This window comes from Pelmatolapia mariae, linkage group LG17 (assembly GCF_036321145.2).
Source record: "Pelmatolapia mariae isolate MD_Pm_ZW linkage group LG17, Pm_UMD_F_2, whole genome shotgun sequence".
In the NCBI taxonomy this organism is placed as follows: domain Eukaryota; kingdom Metazoa; phylum Chordata; class Actinopteri; order Cichliformes; family Cichlidae; genus Pelmatolapia; species Pelmatolapia mariae.
This window is the reverse complement of record NC_086242.1, coordinates 23077187-23101337: the sequence shown is the minus strand read 5'-3', so window position 1 is coordinate 23101337 and position 24151 is coordinate 23077187. Positions and strand designations below refer to the sequence as shown.

The window sequence follows — 24151 nt, the reverse complement described above, 5'->3', positions numbered from 1 at the left end:
AGTAGTCGGATAAAAAAAAGTCAAGTCCAGATACCTGAAAATTCTACTTTAGAACAGTAACAAAGCCATTGTACTTCGTTACTTCCCACCTCTGGCTCCTGCATGATTTTCTGCAGAGGATGATGGGGGTGATGAAGGTAGCAACAAACTTCAGCAACCATCACTGCTCTGCCCTGAGCTAAGCAACCAGACAGAGCACAGGAAGTTCAAAACAGGAGCCAGGATCATGTCTTAGCTTGAGACGAAACAGGCGAAAATATTCTTTCCTCCTAAATTTAACAGGACTTTAAAAGTGGAAAAGCTTCACTTTGTGATGAAACTGAGCGGTTCATATACAACAAGAAGCCATTATCATAAAATCATGAATGTTTTTATTTGTCTATTGAAACAAAAGTCACAGTTAGTGAAATGTGATGAATAGACGCATAAAGACAGAGAATGTGAGCATATTTAAATACTTATTTTTAATAATAATGTGGTTAATTTAATCAGAACAGTCTCACCGCAGATCTCTGAGGGTCAATAACTCTCACTTGTGTCACTGAGGTTTAGCTTCCCTGAACTGTATTAGTAATAAAGTCCTGAGTCACGTGATTATCTGACCATGTTAGCTGTGTCCCAAAACGTAGGCTGCATCCTTCGGAGGACCCGGCCTTTGCGGTCTATGTGGGCCGGGTCCTTCGAAGACCGAGAAGGCCGGAAGTGTGAGGCTGTGAAATGGGACAGTCTAGCCTTCAGATTTGCGTCATCGCTGTCTCAGTGGAGTTTAATAAACTCAGCCGTCTGCTCCTTGCTATCTAAAATATACCAGGACACTGGTGTAAATTCTCGACAGTCTCACACTTCTGTTTAATCAGTTTTCTGTTTGACGTTTATCCAGCTATGTGAAAATCCCGGAGGAATCCACCCGATGGATTAATAAAGTTTTATTCAATCTAATCTAATCTAATAAATTTGATCTCAGCCAAACCGATTTACTCCGGAACAAATAACACACCGAAAAAAGCCAAACAATTACATGTTTAAGTTATCCGAGTGACTTATATATCATGTTTAACCTGAGTAGAGAAAAACAGCAGGGTCTGAAAACGATGAAGCCGGGAGTCCGCTGCTCTCGCCGGCTCGAGTGACCATTGAACCCCTCGGCTAGCTATCTATTTAGTGGGTGGGTAACAGATGTCTCCGAAAATGTCGGAGCACTTTTGCAAATATGCAATGTCTTGATAAACCAAGCAGATATTTGAAGTTTACACAGCTACTTTCTCACCTGAAAATATGTTAAAAGTTTATTTTGTGACCCAGAAAGATTAATATGAGCAATATTAAAACTTAGTAGCGGCCGCCATTGTTGGAAACTGAAATTGGCTGGGCCGCGCTATGAATTCTGGGATATGGTGGGCCACGAAGGACACACCCGACCCATCCTTCAAATTCGGGGAAATGAAGGACGCATTTGTCGGCCGCATTTGACCGATTACGTCACAGCCAGGCGACGAAGGCTGTCCCAATTCGTCGCCTGGCTGTGACATAATCGGTCTTCAAATGCGGCCTCCGAAGGATGCAGCCTACGTTTGGGACACAGCTAATGATCACCAGTGAACGAACGAGCGCCTTCATGTGTTCACATTTTTGTGTACAATAAAGTTTTGTCCTCACAGTCCCCGCCGGTTTTTCACTTGGAGCTGGTGCACGGCCTTGGTGCCCTCAGACACGGCGTGCTTGGCCAACTCTCCGGGCAGCAGCAGCCTCACGGCGGTCTGGATCTTCCGGGAGCTGCTGGTGGAGCGGCCGTTGTACTGAGCCAGGCGGGATGCCTCCGCCGCGAGGCGTTCAAAGACGTCGTTCACGAAGCAGTTCATGATGCTCATGGCCTTGGAGGAGATGCCGGTGTCCGGGTGCACCTGCTTCAGCACCTTGTACACGTAGATGGTGTAGCTTTCCTTCCTCGTCTTCTTCTTCTTCTTTTGGAAGCTCGAGCCTTCTTACTGCCTTTCATTCCCGCGGCCATGTTTACAGCCTGAGAGTTACGAGCCCGTGCTGTCCGATTGTTTTAAAGCACTCACACTGGAATGCAAATGCTGCTGCTCTGATCCCGCTCGGCTATAGAGATTGACAGACCACGTGACTTTCGTGCATTGCATGCCGGGAACTCGTGGCAAAACAATCCAAGTACTGCATCAAATGCAAGCATTTGCAGCACCGCAAAACGTTCATTCTCCGGTTCCAATACCTTCTTGCTTTTTCTTTGCCCCCCCAAAAAGGTATGTGCAAAACGAAACGAAAAGATACGAGGAAAAAATCAAAGGAGTGAAAGGGTTAGACCCTTACGAGCACACAGAGTGGACAAAAGACGTTAGCGTGCTGCCCAACTTTCACCACACTCATATTTATAATTATACAGTTCTTGGAGTGAGTGCATACACTCATGAAGTTTTTAGTAACTTCAGGTCACTGCAACAAGCCCAGGTACAGTTTACCGACGGATGGGTACAGGACCTTGAAATGCACCGTGTAGAACGAAAGACCATTGTACGAACAAAGGTAAGTTTATCAGTCTCACAAATCGTCTTCATAAATACACATTCGTTAACCGTTTATTAATAGGACCTTTGAGCTCAACGGTAATTAATTAGTAGTGGAAATAATTTCTGGTACGCATTACAGAAATGTAGCAGTGACAATAATATTGTATGCTGTAATCGTACTGTGCAATTAGTGATACAAAAAAACAGTTTTATCCTGTGAATAAAAGTATATGTTTTTGTCAATGTGCCGTGGTAATAACAGAAGCGAAATGCAATATTCTGTCAGGACAATTCACTATTTATGCACAATAAACAAAGGAGCATAGCGCGACAATTTCTGTTCAGCGCCAGACTTGCTTGTAACCTATATCACCAATTATGTTAAGAAAAATGACGTATTAACTACTACAAAACACTGACCTTTGTGGAAATGCTTGGAGCAGACTAACATGTGAGCTGGAGTGTTCTGGGACGTTATATTTGGTATATCCAGACCATCCGTCGCCTCTTTGTTACTTCGGAAACATGGCTTGAACAATTTCTCTTCAACGACGTAATCCGATAACAACCGATCTCTTTACCCGTCGGCTTCCTGTGGCTGTCATGCGACCGGCTATTGCAGTTAATAATACAACAGCTTCTTGCCATTTTTTGTGTTTCTTTTTATCGCTGTGTAACTGATTTCAATTGAAAGCCTGCGTGCGCTAGTACCTCTTGCCACAAGTTCCCAGAATCCTTTGCGGTTTTACCCCTGAATGACATCACATTTTCAATCTCTATAGGCTGACTGTACACACATCAAGGGATGTGGGCTTGGTCTGTGGTTGGTAAAGTGACTTTTGAACATTACCATAACATCTGCCCATGTGATGATCAACAAAACACCACTGTTACAGAAAAATAATTTGAAATTTCCCAGAAAAAGTCAAACTACAAGGAAAATAAAAAAATTTTTCACAAGAACCAGTAAAATTTACCAACAAAAATATTTAAATTTAAAAGAATACATGGCAAATGTTGAATTTTTTTAAAAAAACATTTAGGAAAAAAGCATCCTTTTGTAAGGAATAAAATGGTAAATACAGGAGAGAGGTAAAAAAAAAAATCTCCCATCTCAGTGTGGAGGGGAGGCCAAAACGGAGAGAAAACAATGCGTTTTTAAACGAAAACGTATTATTTCGGACATAGCCTAAAAGGATGCTAAACTGTTTAGTACAGACAGCATGTTGAAAAGAGAGAACAGAGAGGAGACAGAAAAGATGTCTGCTTAGTACAGGCAAACAGTCAACAGGCCAAAGCAAGCATAGGCGTTCTTCCAAGGGTGTGGAATATTCCATATGTTTTAATGTTTAAATGCAATTCAAAGACATTAAAACAACCTTACATTTTTATATTATTAAATGAAAATGATCTTTAAAATAATGGAACTTATTTTAAATGTCTCTTTTTTTACTTTGGAATTGAACTGGCCCATTTTACTTGAATACTGCTGATCTAAATAAAATGTGGGACAGTTGACGTTTCCAAAGCTGTAGGACTGGAACAGTTTTACTTTATTAGACCAAATCAACACAAAACATTTAAAAAGTTTCTAGTATGCATAGTAATACTGTTCAGTTCAATGCTATTTTATTTATATAGCATTAAATCACAACAGCAGTCGCCTCAAGGTGCTTTATATTGTAAAACCCTACAATAATACAGAGAAAAACCCAAATCAGATGACCTACTATGATCTAGTAATTTGTGACAGCGGGAAGGAAAAACAAATTTTTGAAGGTCATATGAAAGTTATTCATAGTTGATCATATGAGATGGTGCCAGTGTGCTTGGCAGGCCGTCTTCGCCTCTCCTTTCGACCCCTCTTTTTTGACTTTTGCATTGTACTCCTCATTCTCTTGGTAATATGCTCATCAGGTGGTAATGCACTAAGTACTTATGATTGACAAACACTTTTAAATCTTCGATTCTCTCACTCCTATGGTTTGGTGACATGCTGGACTCTGGGAGACGCCACCCTGTCAAGATCAGACCCCTCCACCAGCATATCCTGCCTGCCCCTACCCACCCTGTACAAGAAACGCTATAGCAGGGGTCCCCAATCCCAGTCCGCGAGGGCCGGTGTCCCTGCAGGTTTTAGATCTCACCCTGGGTCAACACACCTGAATCACATAATTAGTTCATTACCAGGCCTCTGGAGAACTTCAAGACATGCTGAGAAGGTAATTTGTCCATTTAAATAAGCTGTGATGGATCAAGGACACATCTAAAACCTGCAGGGACACCGGCCCTCGTGGACTGGAATTAGGGACCCATGCGCTATAGGAAGCTGGCCAAATGGAGTGGCATTCGCGTCTGTCTTTAGGCTTACCTTTAAGCACAGGCTATGTGTTGGAAAGGCTGTCAACTGTGTGGGGGAGCCCCCTTGTGGTAAGAGGACGCAGTTGCACTATTGAGCACATGGTCCAGAGCACAGAGTTGGAACTAACATATAGCAAGAGCCACCTGGCAAACTGACTCAGCAGTGGATGTCTACACACGGTGTGAGTTGTGTGCGTCGCTAAAGAACTGTGAGTAGACATGGAGCCCTGCCTGGAAAGGACAGTTTTAGTCTTTTATGCCATTTAGGCGTTTAGTGGATGTGCAATGTGTATTGACCTGTTCGCTGTGTGGCTAGTTTATGCTGCTAATGCTAGCTGTTATGCTACATACTTGTTAGCTGTAAGCTAAAACGATTTAATGTCTTGTGATACAGTATTGTTGGGTGTATTGGCAATTAATGTCATGTACTGTAAGGTTTTGTGAGTAGTGTATAAAACTTGTGCATGGAGATGTTCATATAGGAATTCCCATTTGTAGTTCTGGTTAGATTGGAAGAAAGCTAATGAATCATAATTTATGATGTAAATGTTTATTATATTCAGTTTTTTGTATATGTTCTGTTCGCAGACCACACACACTCACTCCACTTCCCTACCTACGAGTTCTTGTACATCGCTCTGTAAGCCTGTGGTTGCATTACTGTGCTGCTGTACTGTGCTGTTAAGCTAAAGAATCATAGTAAAGATGGAATGACATTATTTGTGCGTCCTGTGTGTTCTGACCGACACCCCAAGGTAAACACCACTGCTATTCAGTCAACGCCTATACAGTCCTGGGTTAAACCCAAATTAACACTATGGCTAATCCACATGCTAGCATGGATATTCTATGTCCTCTCTCCTCCTCCCGTGACTGCCTTCTTGCCAGATCGCTTAGCCATCGGTGGATCTGCTCCGTCGGAAAGCAAGTCTACCCAGCCCTCCCAGTGGCATGCCTGCCTATTCGCACCTGGATAACGTCTTCCAGAGGTGGCATGCATCACTGCAACCTAAGCCGTTTGCGACGCACTACGAGTAGGGACATGGCGCCCATGACACGGATGGCTCTACTAAATGTAAGGTCGCTGGTGAATAAGACTTTTGTTTTAAATGACATTTTCCTCGGCTTGGGGCTGGACGTTTTGTTCCTGACGGAGACTTGGATTCGCCCTGGTGAGTCGTTCTCCTTCTCGGAGCTTCTCCCCCCAGACTGTGCCTTCTTCAGCTCACCTAGGCTTACGGGCAGAGGTGGTGGCTTAGCCTCGGTTTTTAAAAATAAATCTAAAATTCGGCAGCTCCCCTCCCCTAACTTTGAAGTTCAATTACTGGAGTTGGCCGATTCTTCTAAAACTCTGTGTGTTGTGGTCTACCGACCGCCGAAATACAGCAAGGCTTTTATACGTGACTTTGTTGATCTATTAGGATCTGTTCTTTTTAAATATAACTGTGTTCTTATCACTGGTGATTTTAATATTCATATCTGTTTTAAGGATGATCCTTTAGTCAAAGACTTTCTTGCTCTAACTGACTCTCTTAACCTTGTTCAGTGGTTAACCCACTTTAAAGGCCATACCCTTGAGCTGTTTTTTTCATATGGCCTGGACATTTGTATTAAGAACATTGACAATGTTGGGATTTCTGATCACTTCCCAGTTATTTTTGATGTTGATTTATGCAATACAGAACTGCACCCTGAGGGCCTATGGGTGCAGTTCTCTACACGTGCCCTAAGACATGTGTGTCGCCGAGCCGAGAGGAGGTGGAAAAAAGATAAGCTCCAGGTATCCTTTGATATCTTACGTACCAGCCGCATGAAGTTTCAAAATGCTACTGAAATGGCTAAAGCGACTTTCTTTTCTGAAATTATTGAGACCAATGGCATAATCCTCGAATGCTGTTTAAAATCTTTAATTCAGTGGTCAATTCCTTTAATTAAATGCAGACGGTGTCTTCTCCAGCTCTCTGCGAACAATTTTTAAATTACTTCACAGATAAAATTTTATCTCTCAAGTCTTCACACCCTTTGGTTGTGAGCCCTGCTTTCACCCCAGGATGTTTATCAACCTTTCATCAGTTTGAGTCGGTGTCACTCACTGCCCTTAAGCAAATAGTTGAACAACTGAAAAATGCAAATTCTGGATGGTTTTGATGCAATTGGGCCCAATATTTTAACTCTAATGAATTCATCATTGCTTTCCGACCATGTTCCGTCAGCCTTTAAACATGCTTTTAGTGCAGCCTGTTCTCAAATAAAGGAGCCTCGATCATAATGACTTTGTGAACTACAGGCCGATTTGCAAACTCCTGTTCCTGTCCAAAATCTTGGAAAAGATAGGCCTGGAGTTGTGAGAGAACTATCTGGATGCGAACAACATCAGTGATAAATTTCAGTCTGGCTTTAAACCACATCATAGCACTGAAACAGCTCTGCTGAGAGTCCTTAATGATCTTCTCCTAATATCCGATTCAGGTCGTTCTGCGGTCTTAGTCTTACTGGACTTGTCCTCAGCCTTTGATATGGTGGACCATAATATTCTACTAATGAGGTTAGAACATACAGTTGGCATTAGAGGTGACACCCTTAAATGGTTTAAATCATATCTTTCGAACAGGTCCTCCTCTATCACTCTGGGTACCTATTCTTCTTCTGCTGCATCCTTCTGCTGTGACGTGCCTCAAGGCTCTGTGTTGGGCCCAATGTTATTCTCACTCTATATGCTACCTCTAGGCTTAATCTTTGAAAAATACAACATGCACTGCTTCCTAGAGCGCATGACAGAAGTCAAAGAATGGCTTTTGGGCAACTCTCTTATCTTAAATGAAAAGAAAACCGAAATTGTGGTGTTTGACAGTCATTTCCCCCGGGGCCAACTAGTTGTTACCTTTGGATCCCTTGCCACTTTTCTCTCTGACACTGTTAGTAATCTAGGTGTGCTGCTGGACAGCTCTTTCAAATTTGACAAACAAGTGCCCTCTGTAGTCAAATCTAGCTTCTACCAACTGTGTTATTTCGAAGGCTAAGCATTACGTACTACATAAGGATCTTGAAAAGCTTATTCATGCCTTTGTGACCTCTAGATTAGATTACTGTGATTCCCTTTACTTTGGTCTCCATGCTGCTCTTCTCTATAGATTACAGCTTGTCCAAAATGCTGCGGCACGCCTTTTGACTGGTACCGGAAGGTTTACCTCTATCACCCCGTCCTTACTGATTTGCATTGGCTTCCCATCAAATACCGCATCAAATTTAAAATATTGCTGCTTACCTTCAAAATCATAAATAATACAGCACCTAGGTATCTCGTCAAACTTCTTAGACCATACACCCCTGGGAGAGCCCTCAGATCATCCAACCAATTACTCTTGGTACAGCCTAGATCTCGGCTTAAGACCAGAGGTGACCGTGCGTTTGCTCTGGTTGCACCTAACCTGTGGAACAACCTTCCCATTGCTATTCGCGCATCTGACTCCATCCAATCATTTAAACTCACTTATTTAATCTTTCTTTCCTGGTTAATTAACGCCTGTATTTTATACTTAATTCCAATTTTATCTTTCTATATACCTTTTTCTATTTAAAACCTGTGTGTTTTTTAGCAAGTTTGATTTGATATTCACTTTTATTCTTGTGTAATTAGTGCCATTGACCTGTTAGCACATTCAGTACTTTGTTAAGGGTCTTATATTATTCATGTTTTAACCTGCTGTTTTATTGTGAAGCACTTTGGTATACCGTTGGTTTTTAAATGTGCTATATAAATAAAGTTGTATTGTATTGCATTAAAATAAGGGATTCTTTTGTGTATCGTGATTTATTCTGCTTTGTCATACTCACGATTGTAAACAGGTCACTGTGGGTTGGCTGTAACTCCATAAGCAGAAGTAATTATTTTGTCTGACTACATATGATTATGGCAGGTGACTGTTTTAAACGACCCTTTGTTGTGGGCTTATGAAGGATCTTCAACAACAGGCTGTAATCCAGAAATGTCATTAACCTGTACATGTGTAGCCCTTTGATTAACTGACTTTGAACCTGCTGATGGAAACCATTTAACAAGACCCACCATTACACCAACAGCAGCTGATTATGCTGTTAATAATAAGAATGAGAATAAGAATGTGTACCCAGCAAAGTGGCTTCTGGCATCTTTTTGTTCATGTAAATGGAGAGTCCTCTTCACACTAGGTTATTTATAAATTTCCACAGTGTTCCATGATAGGACTAGTTCTGTTTACATTATACATGTTTCCTTTAGGCAGTATCACTGGAAGGCATACCATACATTTTCACTGCTATGCAGATGATACCCAACTTGGTCTGTGTTATCTGGCTTCATGGACAGATAAACTGCGGGACTGTCTTAAAGATATAAAGACCTGGATGACCTCTAATTTTCTGCTTTTAAATTCAGATACAACTGAGGTTATTTTACTCAGCCCTAAAAATCTTAGAAATACAGTATCTAAGTGTGATGCTGAAAACTAGTTCATACATTTATTAATTCTAGGCTGGACTACTGTAATTCGTCATTATCAGGATGTGCTAAAAACTCCCTGAAAAGCCTACAGTTGATCCAAAATGCTGCAGCAAGAGTACTGACAGGGACTAGAAAGAGAGCACTTATTTCTCGTATATTGGCTTCTCTTCATTGTCTCCCTGTTAAATCCAGAATCAAGATTAAAATTATGCTCCTCAAATAAAAGGCCTTGAATAACCAGGCCCCATCTTATCTTAATGACCTCATAGTACCATATCACCCCATTAGAGCTCTTCACTCTCGCACTGCAGGCTTACTTGTTGTTCCTAGACTATTTAAAAGTAGAATGGGAGGCAGAGCCTTCTTCTTTTCAGCCCCTCTTCTGTAGAATGATCTTCCAGTTTGGACTGAGAAGACAGACACTATCTCTACTTTTAAGATTAGGCTTAAAACTATCCTTTTTGCTAAAGCATTTAGGTAGGGCTGGATCAGGTGACCCTGAGTCCTCCCTTAGTTATGATTGCAATAGGTCTAGGCTGCTGAGGGATTTCCATGATGCACTGAGTGTCTCTTCTCTACTCATTTTTTCACTCATTATGTGTTTATACATGGGGCATTTGATTGTTGGAGTTTTCTCTGTATTATTGTAGGGTCTTTACCTTACAACATGAAGCACCTTGAGTTGATTGTTGTTGTACTTTGAGGCTATATAATTAAAATAGAACTGAATTAAATTAAATTACTTTCTGTGTGCTGTGCAGGGTCCAAAAACTAACTTCAAAGAATGGGTACAATGGTATTAAATAAGTAACTACTGTGATGTGGCCGCTCTACATTAAGAGACTTTTGTACAGGCAAGTTTGTTTGAAATGCAGAAAATTCATTAACAGCGCCACCAAGTGGAAGAACAGTGAAAAGCAGCCAAGCAGCAGTTTCCAGTTAGTTTCTGTTTATTTCATAACTCTTCTGCATATATTATCAACAGTTTAACAAACAGGATTCTTTTAGTTAAAAACACGATGTAACATTGATGGGTGGAGGTCTAACATGTGAAACACTTAAACCACTTCTACACACAGAAACTTTTGGCTTATTCAGACCAGTTTGGCAGCGCTGTTTTTGGGAGAAGTGTCAGTAAAGGTTCTCGATGGAGGGCAGCAGCTTCACACTCACACAGACGGAAACTAATTCCACTACTGCCAGTACAACACAACATCCCCAGGTTTGTACGACTGCTGGGCTAATGCAGTCAAAGTCATGCACTAAGAAAACTTTGCAGGTTTCCAACAAAAAGTCACTTTTTCAGACGTGTTGGAAAATGTCCAAAATGCTGCAAAATGTGCGAGCCACAAGCATCAGTTTGTGCCTCTGAGGGGTTTTATCACGAGTGCAGATAAAAAGCTTGCCATTCAAATTTAAAAAAAGATTCCTATAAATGTCTTTATGCTAACTCTAACTTAAACAAAAAGCAGATGAAACCATAAAGTTATTGTTACAAAACATCACCCAAACTGAAAGCTTTATGCTGGGAAATCTTTAAATTTAGTTTAGTTTAAGATTGATTCATGATTTTACAGACACTGGCATTTTCAGGTTAATGGGAAGTGGTGTGAAATATATGTTTCAGATGGCTTTGGTTTGATTGTAATTTTTTAATCTCTGCATGCAACACATTAAAAAAGATACTCAAAGAAAACAGCTGAGATAAGTTGTTTAACCAAATGTTGCATTTTGCATGTAAAACCGTGAATAAAAAGCATTTTTATTTAATTTTCACAAAAATGGACAGTAGGCCTTATAATTCGGTGCACCATATGTATGAATTTTGGTTGTGCTTACTGACCTTGAACTGATTTTATGTGGTGCTCGGCGCTCAAAAATTGGTCAAAAAAATGTTTTACTACGACTTTGGTCAGCTACGAAGCCGCACCAGAGCATTACGGCTACTGTAGTCAGGAGCCTTGCAGAATAATCTGGGTCCAAAACTCCGTCTGCTTCAGGTCCCAAAGTCAAACGAGCACTGCGGCATCACTGAGATTTAAAAACTGTCTAAATTCTCTCATCTTTAATAAAATGATCAGCGTTGCTGCTTTACCAGGTGTAACAATTAAGGCATCCATGATGACAGAATTTATTAAATTTAATGGAGTTAGAAGTTAGCTGGAAGTTAGCTCGCTAGTTTCCATCTAAACATGATATAGCATGTTCTGACTGAGAGATTTCTGAAACAAATTAAAACATACAGCTCTGCTATCACTTCCAACATAAATGAAGACAGAAAAGTAAACAGCAGTGACTTTTGTAGGGTTACTGAAGTTGGGCTAGCTGATATATAATGATGTGCTACGTGATCGCTAGCGACACAGTTATGTTAGCATAACATAAAATCAGTGAAGCTGGAGGATGAACACTAACTTTTTTCCACTCAATAAAAGTTAACGTAAGGGTTCCTGATGATTTCGACAAATGCAATCGCATGTCAGGATGCTGTAAACGGACCAAACATTAGTCAGGAGAACAACTGAGATAATCCATCGACAATACGAGGTTAGTCATTAATATACTGAAACAACATGGGAATAGAGCAGCTGCAAAAGGATTCAGCATTAATGAATCAATGGTACGGAAGTTGAGGGAGCAAGAAGAATGAGTTGCATAAAGTTTGACTTATCTGACTGTTTTGTTTCGCTTAGTGCACCTTATAATCCAGTGCGCCTTATGGTCCGAAAAATACAGTAATAATTTTAGCAGCTAAAATAGTTTGAATTACTGTGAATAAAAGATTGATGCAGCTTCATCTCTGGAAATCAGATCTCCCGGAGAAAAATCTCTGTGGTCCTAATAAAACACCATTATCAGATCCTAAATGGAAATAATGATGATTACTGAAGGTAACAATTACTTATGATGTCAGCATAAAGCGAAATTTACAAAACTGGAGCAGGTATGTGCAAAAGTTATAAAATACAGGTGCCTATCAGTCCTCACATGTACACCATCTGATTAAACCTATAGAGGACTGTCTGCACCACCTCTATCCGTCAACGCCTGTTTGGTGAATTAAAGCAGGAATATCATGTGACACAAGTAAGATTGTTCAGTTCGGCAGTCAGAGAATAAAAATTCCTTGAGAGGCACAAACTGAATCAAACTGAATAAGATAAATCGCTAACTGATTCTAATAATGAGCAGTGTGTGTTTGTGTGTGAAAGAGGTATAAGGAGAGCTAATGCAGGATGCTTGTAGGACTTAAGGGTAAGGTTGGACATCTCCGACATCTCCGATCTACACAGTACAGGGTTAGCAGCTTCAAGGGTTGATGGAGCACAGTTCACAGCTACAGAGAGCAGGGCAGAGACAATAAAACAATAAGTACTGTAAAATCTCAAACAGGCCTGTTTTTCTCATGGTTTCTTCATCCTTGTTCACTCATGGTTATTGTTTATTTGTAAAAACTAAGGAATTCCTCTAGTGTTTCACAATAAAAGCAGACACATGTACCCAGATTTTGTGTCCTAGCTCATCTGAGTCAATAATGGCAAAAGTACCAAAATGTTAAAGATGGCTTTCACTTCCAGCCTTGGAGGCAACTTGTTTACAACAGAAAATCAAATTTACAGTTTCAACTCATCTTAATTTTCTAGCATTTGGACATAAAAATCAGAAAAGAAATAACAGTTTGGTCCAAATTAGTGTCCAAGTTACAGACAGGGCCACATTTAGCCGAGAGATCTGACTCCTCCAACTAAGAGATCCAAACCCACAACATGGTGCCATAGCCTGGACTGTACCACCAGCTATGACTCCCATCTTTTATATACAATATGAAGATGTTTCTGAGTAATTTCAGGCTTTTATCTTCAATAGAAGATTAATAACCATCATCTTTCAAGAAATGATATTTTTATCCACTGGTGACAGGTTTCACTGGTACATGAAGTTATCTGCTGCATTGTCAGGCTGTAGTTTTCCTATATATTTTTACCTTTTTCCACTTTCCACTTCTAAACATATTTATTATTCCACATTGCCTTTCTTAAATATTTGAAAGTCTACACCTTATTTTACCTTTAATTGAACCTGCCAGAGTATAACGTTCAATCTCAAGACTGCTTTTTTCAAATGGAAATATTCTAGATTTCTACTCAAGTGTCAGCTTCACATGTTTAGTACAAATGGGTTCCCTGAGAGCCAGATCCAGCACACCTAAATAGGGCTCAATGGATAACTTTACAGAGTGCAAAAACATGTGAAGAAGAGTGGTGTAAGTTTGGGACTTTTCATTGCACCAGTATGCAGCATGTTGCAAGTTGTCAAAAATGACTAATAATCATCATTACTGATCCTCCTCAGTGGTGCAGCCTTCTAAGTGACAAAGACATCACTCATGGCCCGCCACTGTAAGCCAAACTAAGGTGGTTAAACACAAGAACCTGCTGATGAGTTCCTTTGATTCATCACAGCAGGATTTTTCTGTGATGACATTTTACCAGTTTTATGTGGAAACACAGAGACACATTCCTTCTATTAAACATCTGAGGCGGTTCCTCAGTTTTATAAATGGATGCTTTATTAAATGTAAATATTTTCAGTATGTATTTAAACTTCTTCACACTAAAATAAAGGAACCTTCTGGGTCTTAAAAATGAAGACTGTGAGGAAGAACCTCAAACAAAGACGCCCTGTTGTACAGAAATCTGTTGAAACCAGCCCTTTAGCTCCTGTCACCTCTAGCCCGGTAAACATCTGCTCTCTGGTCAAGCATGAGCACGCTCAGCTGGAGGCTTCATATCAGGATTTCATATCTATCTTTTAGATGCAAACTATAAACCACTGTACAGCACATTTGTAAGGATTGATATACAACAAGCTAATAGAATCTTAGAGTTTATAAACCATATATCACATCTCTGCAGTATCTTCTTTCCAAAAGTGCTGAGTGAAAATCTGTGCTCATATTTTGATTATTCTCTCAGTCGGCTGTGGTGGTTGGCCAATGTTAGCTGACCTGTTGTGCCTGTGGAATGACTTATGGATCAAATCAAAGTTAAAGTGAGAAGAGGCACAAGTTCTTATTGTTATATGGGACAGAACACCTTTAAATCCAGTAACTGGAGATGGTGTTATAAATGATGTTTAAAACTGGATTTATTAAAGCTTTCCCAGTTAAGTTTCAAGTTTTCTGGCTCGTAGTCTTTACAGACAGAGCTTATTTTCTGTAAAACTTTTAGAAATCTTTGAATCTTAGCTTATATAGTAGCATGGCTGAGAACTAAGGGAGACATAACTTTTGCCACTGTGGCCCCCAGACTCTGGAACTCTCCACCTTTGACCTTGAGATCTGTGGACACTGTAGTCTCTGTAGTCTCTTTTAAAAAAACAACTAAAAACTAATCTTTGTGTTTGGTTAACTTCTTTTTGTCTTTTTTGTTGTAAATGCTCTGGCATTTCTTTATGAAGCACTTTGTGATCTCTGTCTTGAAAGGTGCTATATAAATAAAATTCTACTTACTTAATTTTGAGGTTTCGGTTTTCAAAGATGGCTTTAAATGGTTCGTCTCACAAAATATAAGTCTAACTTCAACAAAGCATCTTAAAAAGAAACTATTTATATAAGTTGAGTTGTTGTTATACTCAACAAGTCACCTCAGTTATCACTGTTATCAGACAGAAGTTTTCTTCACTAACACATTGACTCGTGTCTGACTTCTTTCACAAAGTTTTTCAGCCTCTAGATGTGGATGCTTCTCACCCGGCATTGACAGCTGAGGTAAACAGTGGACTGACAAAGATGGGGGAAAAAAATCTAGGGCTGATCTGGTCTGGAGTGACTTTGCTTTCTGAGTACACTCACTACAGATGAACAGCAACTAAAGCTTTGAGGTGTCTCAGGGATAAAAACATAAAATATTTAAGTGAAGCATTTTTTTAAATTTTCTGATTTATTGCTAAGTGTTAATATTATTCAAACATGTTAAAAATAGTTTGGATATTATTTTATTATATAATATATTAGTTACAGTGTTTTAACTACAGCCATTATGTGATGTTTTAGATATCTCTTGGCTGATTAAAATTTGTTTGTCCTACAGTGGCCACCGTCGCTAGGTATGTACTTGAATTGGGAGATGCAAAAAAAAACAGAACTCAGTTGACTGCAGTCTGCAATCTGCTGACATCTGGTGGTGATATTTCACACTCTGGAACTTTAATGTTACAGAAAGCCTTTTTTAAATAAAATTAAATAGGTCAGAAAATGAAGATTTGCTTGATAAAATATTGAACTGGATGTCAATTTGTGCTGCCCTGTCACAGCTTCTGGCAATGGTCATTTACACACAAAGTGTTGTTTTGGTGTGTGTGCTGTTATGTGAGGTATCTGACAAAATGACATTTTAGAATCCTTTAGGATGCCAGTTTAATACAACATCAACATTTCAGTCTCCAAAAAGCAGCAGGACCCTTGTTTTCCCGTTGTTCTGCAAATTCACTTGAAATCCAGAGATATTTCAGATTTATCACATTTATAAAGCATCCAAAGGAGACGAACACACTTAACTGAGATGTTTAGGGTGTGGACAGACAGTTTTATAGGAATTACCAGCTCCAATCCTTTGCTTAGTTCACTTGGCTGCCCTGTAGAGGTACTACATGAGGACTCATTTATATAATTTTAAAAATAAATATATAATAGTAAATAATAAATATATAATCGATAAGCTGTCATGTAACCCTTGAAATCTGTAATTGCTGGTAAAGTTATTTCTTTTTTTCATTTTTTATAAAGCTCATAGAAAAGTTACAGTTTGAATGGGTGGTTTTTTTGAGTATGCTTCCAAATAAAGGGTTATTCTAGAAAAAGCATTTGTATTTTAGACACTTAACTAATTGACTCCACATTTTTTAAACCACTAGATCCCTGTTTCATGGATTTGTTATCCAGCCATTATTCTCTGACATATTTGAAAGTTTACGGTACTTTATGTCCAATTTGTGAAGAAGACACTCATTCATGTCTCTCTCTACAGGCACACATAATCATGCCACTTAAAGTTGCTTGACTGATATGTAGGAGGAAGTACAAAATAACAGCAAGAAAAACAGGCCACACAAAGGTAGAGAGTACTAAATACTTCGGATTCAAGGCCCTGAAAAAAAACAGGAAACAAACAGCTAAGATGAGCTGACACGTGAGAATGTGAGACCCTGAATGCATCTTGCTGTTAGGGACACTGGTCATTTGAAATGCTTCGTCCATTGTTATCTGAGATAGGCTATGGCTTTGGCCCTGGTCACAGCAGGAAGGGGAGGATTTAAGGAAAACTAAACACCCTTTTTACCTACAAGTGAAGGTCCCGTCTTTGTTAAAATTTGTTTTTTGTTTGTATCCCCTCATCTCTCTTACACCGTTTTAGAAAAATAGAAATCAGGAAAACATCATTACAAAAATAAACCAAAAAGTTCATCCAAAGTCTACATCCACATAACAGCTTCACGTAAATATCGATGATATTGCACAGCAAGGGATTTCTTCCGATATGAAGTAAATCACTGACACAGTTGGTTGATTAAAAAAAGAACACAGTGGGATGTTAAAATGATTGAAACGTTGCATGTCGGGTTTGATTGTTTTTTTTTTCTTCAGAGAGACAGCAGCAGGATCCCGGGCCCTCCCTCATCAGGCAGATATGTCCTCTGAGTCCTGCTTGAAAAAAGAAAAAAAGTAAAAAAAAAGAAAAGAAAAAAGAAAGCTTCAGAAGTATCACTGGTGAGTTTTGGTTGAAGGCACAGAGTTCTAAAAAGGGTGGATGATGCTGATTTTCAAAGCACAGCAGCAGGTTTTTAGTTGTTGGCGTTTCCTGATGTAGGGGATTTCTGTGGTCGGATCGACTCTCCTGATGGTTGGAGGGCAGGGCTTAAACTCTCTGTGGAGACATAAACAAGAATATGGGATGTGTTAGTGCGGGGAGAATAGAAAAACTAGAAAATATCCATAAAGCATATTCCACTAAAGATCCACAACTTTGATGCCAAAATAAACACTCTGCTGTGTCTCAGTCAGCAGACACATTCGGGCCTAATCCAGGCTGCTTATGGCACTGTTGGCCAAGTTATAGCAAATGAGCCAGATGTGACACAACAAACATGATATCTGGCTGAAATAAAGAGGTTATGTGCATGAGTTGATGCCGCTAAATCCACCCATCAATGAGGCCAAATGTTGCGCAAAATCAGCTGTTGATACCGGGCCACATCTGGGCCAAACAGGTGGTTCTTACTTATGCTGCTGTGGCAACAACAGAGAAAAAAAGCTAATCCTCCTGGATGCATTCAGAGTTGAAGTGCTTGTTTCTATGGGTGTTTTGACACATACATTTTGGGCATCATGTGACCCAAAGAAACCTGCACATTTGGGCCAAACAGTGCTAATCAGGACGATCGGAGAAAGGCAGCCGTCATTACTGGACCTGAAAAACTCCAATATAAACCAGATGATTGTACTTCTCATAGATCAAAAGAAAAGTTGTAGTTCTTCCAATGACCAGGCAATATGTAGGTTTAGGTGAGATTTTTGGGAGGGTGGGGTGGTGGTGGGGGTCTTTGTATAACTGCAAAAGTTGTTTTATTAGCTGTAGCAAACTGAGCTGAGTCGACACAACTGTCAAATTTAAAGGATCAAATTTATCATTTTGCCACCACTGTCCCCTCACAGGAAAAAGGTTGCTGGTTCAAACCCCAGCTGGGTTCATTCTTTGACTTTGCTTGTTTTCCCTGTAGCTTAGTGGGTCATCTCCAGGTCCACAGTCCAAAGACCTGCATGTTGGGTTAATTGGGGATAATAAATTGACTGCAGATGTGGATATGTTATCCTGTACCTTAATGCAGAATTTAGCATCACAGTAACTGATCCTGCAGACCCAACCTGCTCCAGAGCAGGCTATTCTCCAGATCAGAGACCAACAGGCAGGAAATCACTGACCAATCAGATTCCTGCACAATGAGGTCACCATCCCTGAAGATTCCTGAGAGCTCAGAATGCAGACAGTCAGAGGGTCTGAAGGTTTTTTACTGGGTTTTAAAGACTTTGTCAGAACAGCTTCAGTTAGAAATTTAGATCCTGAGAGAAACTTTATTCCTGATGTTTCGTTTTGGCCACAAACAATATTTACTATTCTACAAAAATCAACATCTGATCCTAAATCACAGCATCTGCTTGTATTTGGACTTTATATCAAATTTGCACACAGTCTGCTTGTCTTTATCTTTACTCTCAGACTGTGGTAACTGGCACCTTCCTTCTTGCTTCAAATAAACTTTATTAATACAGCAGCTCTTTCAGATTCAGGGCTTTTACTGTTTTCACATTCACACACACACACATAGATGAATGGTTAGTTTTATCACATTGATAACCCCTGCATGTGATTGCAGATTAGCAGTTAGTTTAAGTGAATCCAGATAAGGAAAAGAGATCCTGGGTATTTTGAACCTGCTTCATGGTCAGTGTTGGGGAGTTACGGAATACATGTACCAGTGTTATATATTTAAAATTCAAAATATGAGTATTCCGTTACAGTTACCGCCTAAATGCGCATGATTATTTGCAGGTAGCAGGTACTTAATGCTATCCATCAAGTCTAACAGTCTGCAATCTATGAACTAACTTCAGCTAATGCCAGCTAACAATGTTAGCTTGGTGGCGAGCTAGTTTCCTCTTTGTGTTGTATCTTCTGTGTGTCCTTGATTGTGCATGAAAGTTTAAACCGGGAGGGAGAAATGGAACTTTGTCAGATTTTTTACTCCACAGATTATAAACCAGCGTGTGAGGGTTTGTGTGGATAGGAAAGAAGCTGAGAGTAAGAGGGCTTCTGCAGGGTGGTCGACAGCTCAGGGTCTGCATGTGCCTCCACCCCCACCTTACACCATCTTCCTCGAAGTTAATCCCCCAGCGGTGGCAGCAGATGGTGCTGCGAGCGTCCACGGCTGTGCCCTCAGCAGCTCCTGTAGTTATGATTGCACGTCTGAGGCATTAAGTTGGATCAGTGTAATCCACTGCAGCATATGCAGCAGCCAAATCCAGCAGGCAGGAAAACCTTCCTCCTACACTTTCCCTCAACAAATGCTCTCCAAGAGGGTCACGAGGTGTTACCACGACCGACAACACCCCCCACCCCCAACCAGCTGCCAAATAAACACATCAGTCCTGAATTCGAAGCGTGTGAAGTCTTCACTACGAATACACTCTGAAAGGAAACTGCAGGTTTAAATAAAAGGCTAAACTGAGATTTGAAAGGACAGTTTAATCTCATCCCACTAACCTCACACTCACAGAGCTGAGACGCCACAGCACAGTGTGAATCCCACCAAAGCAGATGGCCAACCACATAGGCTCTGAGACCACTGTCCTTTGCAGACATGTGTTACGTAACAATAACAACATTCTGCCATTCAGAGTGAACACTTCTCACAGCTTCATCCTTAGTTTCTTTAAAATACCAGTAATCCTCGGGATCTCAGCTCTGAATATGCAGGAAGAGGATTCAGTGAAAAGTTAGAGGGTCGAGACAAAGTTTACTGTGGTCTAAGGAGCTTGGAAAGAAAAGCGTCTGGACTTCTTTAAGTTGCTTGAAGACGTTTCGCCTCTCATCCGAGAAGCTTCTTCAGTTCTAGGGTCAAATGGTGGAGAGTCCCAGATTAAAGCTCTGTGGGAGTAACCCACCAAGAGGGACAATGGACCCCCTAATGATCCTCTACCTAATCACATGTGCCAAGGTGTGAAGACGGGTGTAGGTCACAATCAACCAAGTTTTCGGGTGCGCTCATTGTGAAACCTATCCGCCCCCTATCATGTGATTTCCTGAGGTCAGATGGCCCAGGATGTGAGTGGGCGTTAAGGCGTCTGGGAAGGGATCTCAAAACTGGATTATAGATGGCAGACAGTTGGTGTCGTAAACCACGGCCTCTGTTCAAAGATGGTCGCATTTGGATGGGCCTGGACTCCCTTGCCTTGGTGGGTGCCAGAGGACGGGGGTGCCTACTGGGGTCAGCGGGGGAGCTGGCCCTAGGGAGGAGCATCTTGCCCCTCCTTTCTTTTCCTCCCCATCCCCGGCTGCCTCCCTCTTCCCGCTCCACCACACCCACCCACACAGGTAGGGCCTTGGGGTGTGGGTGTGTCACCAGGGTGCAGGGGAGACATCCCCCCCCTCTGTCCCCTTCTGGCCACCTGTGCCTCAATTTTATTCCACAACTTAGACATCCACATTATTCACACTGTCATAACACACACATATATATAGGGCCTTGAGGGTGACCACGCCAACGGCGTCCAGTGAATGGTCTGAGTATTCAACCCTACCTCTGGCGCCGGTGCCCACCTCTCAATTTTAAATCCATGTAGACATTGAGGGTTCTCGGGAGGGGCCGTGCTAACACCTGCTGCTCTCCGGCAGCAGCACCATGCCCTCCCCTGTTTTAAATGCACTTTAGAACAACACGCAGCAACACTACACATGAGCGGGAGGAGGGAGGTATGGGGTCTTCACACACCCCTGTTCTCTGCCAGCCATCGGGGCGGGGGGCTGGGAGGAGGTGTTGGCTGACAGATTGGCCTCCCTGCTTCTGCGAGGCCTGGGGCGGTCTGCTTGCCTCCACCCCGGGGGGAAAGGGTCACATCTCTTGGGTCTGGGTGCCGTTTCCCCCTCTGGGGGCGAGGGTACCTGGACCCGGGGTATAGAGTATGTTTGGGGAGTGCGATTGTGTGTACATGTGCATATATGTCTATTCCTACGTTGGATGAGTGCTGAGTGTTTGTATATGTGTGCATGAGGGTGGGAATGCATGTTTGTGTCTGTGTGTGCCTGTTTGTCTGTGTTTATATGTCAGGTCAGGTCTTAGACTCCACCTCCCTGGGAACACCCAGGCCCTCCAAAGTGTGGAGGCCTATCTCCCCTCACCACACTCCCTGCCGGTAACTGATGCACTCAGGGGTCGGTGCATTGGTGGTTCTTGGTGTCCGGGGCTGGGCGCTCAGGTATACACCAGCTCACTCCCGGTGGCTACTTGGCGGGGCCTGGTGCCTGTCGCTCGGTCAGGCCTCTTCCGGGGCAAAGGGGGCCCTCGAACCTCCGGCCTCGGGGCCTGCAGCTCGGTTCACTCTGGCACAGCTGGCTGCCGGCAGAGCCGGCGGGCGCGCCACTGCAGCCCCCTCTGGCTTCTGCTCCGTGGCTACTGGGTGACCCCTCGTCTGGGGATCTCCTCAGCCCTTCCCAGGAGGGTGGCACGGATGCCCCTCCGGTGGTACTCCTTGGGCTCTCGCACTCTGGGGTCCCTGGATGTCTGGAGCCTGGATCTCCTCCATGCCTGCTTCATGCCCTGGGGGACGGGGCTATGGCCCTCCACACCCTCTAGCAGACCGTTACATGGGGAAACCTTCTGTATACAAGCGCGCTGATCCACACGGGTGTGCACATGGGTGTTCACTGTTCGTAGACATAAACTACACCTTTCTTAGCTGCTACTTCAAAGCACATTGTGCGCTGTCTGTGCTGCACAACAACATTCAATATTTAGTATTTATTGCTGTTTACACTTAGCTAGATTAACATGATGGTGTTGTGTTTAGTATGTTGCTTTGTTTTTTTTTTTGCTTGTTTTCTATTCTTTTTCTCTCAACAGGTGATCCAGGAGATTTTTTTTTCTCTTTGTCTTTGTAAGTGCCCTTTCTCACTGTCCCTCTTCCCTTCTGTTTTTCTTTTCCTTCCTCTCTTTCTTTCTCCCTTTCCTATCCCCCAATCATGTCTGTCTCATCTGTAACTACTGAAAATAAAATAAATAATAACAACAAAAGTTGATCAAATGGACCAATACGGCAATGCCATGATGATCCATTTGGCAAAATAAATCCATTTGGTATCCTTGTTGGTCTTCAGACAACAATTCTGACGGCTAAAGAACCAAATGGGACAGACAAAAAAAAAAAAAAAAAAAAAAAAAAAAAAGATGGTCGCATTTATGTCCACTATGAGCGGCCATCTTTGATTCACAGTTTAAAATAATCCTTTATATGTAGGTATGGGTATTGATAAGATTTTCACGATTCCGATTCCATTTTCGATTCTGTTTAATGATTCGATTCTTTATCGATTCTCTTATCGATTCCTTTTAAAAAAGGAGAACACTAAGGTCGACTAGCTTAGAACTTTGTTTTATATCTTCTCTTTGAACAATATAGAAATTTAGGAGTAACATGGCCTTACAAACCCAACAGTGAGATCTTAAGAGATCCACAGCCTATGGCTCTTCAATGGGGTGTCACAGGGTCCCCCGGGAAAAAATTGTAAATGTAAAATAATAAAATAAATATTCTTCTGTAGCAATAACAAAGTATAACATAAATTATTCTGTAGCAATTACACAAGAATATCCAGTAATCTCCCTGCCTACAATTAAACACATTCACTTACCGAAAATCGGGGGCATCTGGTGTGGCAAATGCCTTTTACCACAAACTTAGTCACTGCTCGGTGACATTATGGCCTGAAAGGAGACGCTACCAGTAGACTGCAGCGAAAACTGCCAGCATCTGAGCCAGCCAGACTCTGTCGGTCTCTCTCATCATGGTCACCTAAATGCACAGTAATGGCAGGTTTTGTAATAAGGCAGATCGCGCTAACATAATATGCACTGTTAGTTGATTATTTACCTGCCGCATTAACGGGAGAGGACGTGCAAACGTTACCGCTGCTGCTGGGTTGAGATTCATGAGTCCGGAGTGGAATTAAAAACACGACATTCATTTAAGGTTATCGCGTGTTTTGTGAGCAAATGCTTTTGCATATTCGTAGTGTTTCCTCCCTTAAATGAAATATCTACTTTGCAAGTATTGCAAGTTGCCCTGTTGTCATCCGTTCTCGTAAAGTATGACCAAACTTTTTAGTGTTTGAGCCGCCATGTTTCCTGCCAGGTAAATGACGCTCCGCAACGCGGTGACGTCATTTGGGGCGACTGGAATCGATAAGGGAATCGTTTGCAAAAATGCCAAACAATTCCAAGGAATTGAAACAGTGGGAACCGGTTCTCAACAAGAACCGGTTTTCGATACCCATCCCTATTTATATGATTGCCAAAAAGTTGATTCTGTTCATTTGGACGTAGCATTTTCAGTGGGAGAAACTGTGACTGCAGGTTTCCCCAACCTTATAAACAGCACATTTGCAAAATGACTGAAACTAGCACCACTGACTAACAATAGGCTGTGAGGTCAGTTTCATGATTATTAATATGCAAATTGTCATGACGATTGATTGACAACCACTGATCAAAGACCATCAAAGGCCTCTTTAAGCAATGTAGAGCCCCTAGCATCCAACATGAGCATAAAGGAGAGGAAGGCACTCACATCACTTAGTAATGACAACATTATCATCTTTCTGCCACACAAGGGTAGGTGCACAGTTTTGCTAAACCAGAAAGACTATCATGAGAAATACTTATGAGCCCCTGAAATGAGACCCAGGAAGTACTTACAGGAAGAGAGTGGTTGTCTGAAGCAGTTAGAACAAGACAAAGCTATTGACTGGACCACATACCACAGGCTATATCCAGGGGAAGCTACACCAAGTCTGTATGGTTTACCAAAGATACATAATCAGGGTGTACCTTTAAGACCAATTGTCTGTATGATCAACTCGGTCACCTATAACATCTCAAAGTTTCTGGCTTTGATTTTCAACTCGTTGGTAGGCAGCTGTGAACACCAAGTCCAGAACACCTTGGATTTTGTTGA

General features: G+C 41.5%; 2 protein-coding genes across 2 annotated transcripts in view; both read right to left on the bottom strand.

The window, feature by feature from the left end:
- Positions 1 to 1652: 1652 nt before the first annotated feature.
- On the bottom strand, positions 1653 to 2141 carry LOC134615957 (late histone H2B.L4-like). Its single transcript, XM_065469460.1, has 2 exons — positions 2064 to 2141; positions 1653 to 1961 (listed from the first exon to the last, which is right to left on the bottom strand). Exons 1-2 carry the CDS (start codon positions 2139 to 2141, stop codon positions 1653 to 1655), a joined length of 387 nt encoding a protein of 128 aa, XP_065325532.1.
- An 8157-nt stretch (positions 2142 to 10298) lies between these two features.
- The window catches only part of LOC134615649 (potassium voltage-gated channel subfamily A member 1), a 45627-nt gene continuing 31774 nt past the window's right edge, over positions 10299 to 24151 (bottom strand). The window contains exon 2 of the mRNA XM_063460225.1: positions 10299 to 17291. The gene's annotated coding sequence lies outside the window, so the exon portion shown is untranslated. The remainder of the gene's footprint in view (positions 17292 to 24151) is intronic.

What these genes read in the sequence shown, in the direction of transcription:
- LOC134615957 (XM_065469460.1), bottom strand. Translation starts at nt 2,141, where the DNA reads ATGCAATGCACGAAAGTCACGTGGTCTGTCAATCTCTATAGCCGAGCG. An exon ending in AGCAGCATTTGCATTCCAGT is followed by an intron (nt 1,962 to 2,063) that starts GTGAGTGCTTTA and finishes AGCTTCCAAAAG; the next exon opens with AAGAAGAAGAAGACGAGGAA.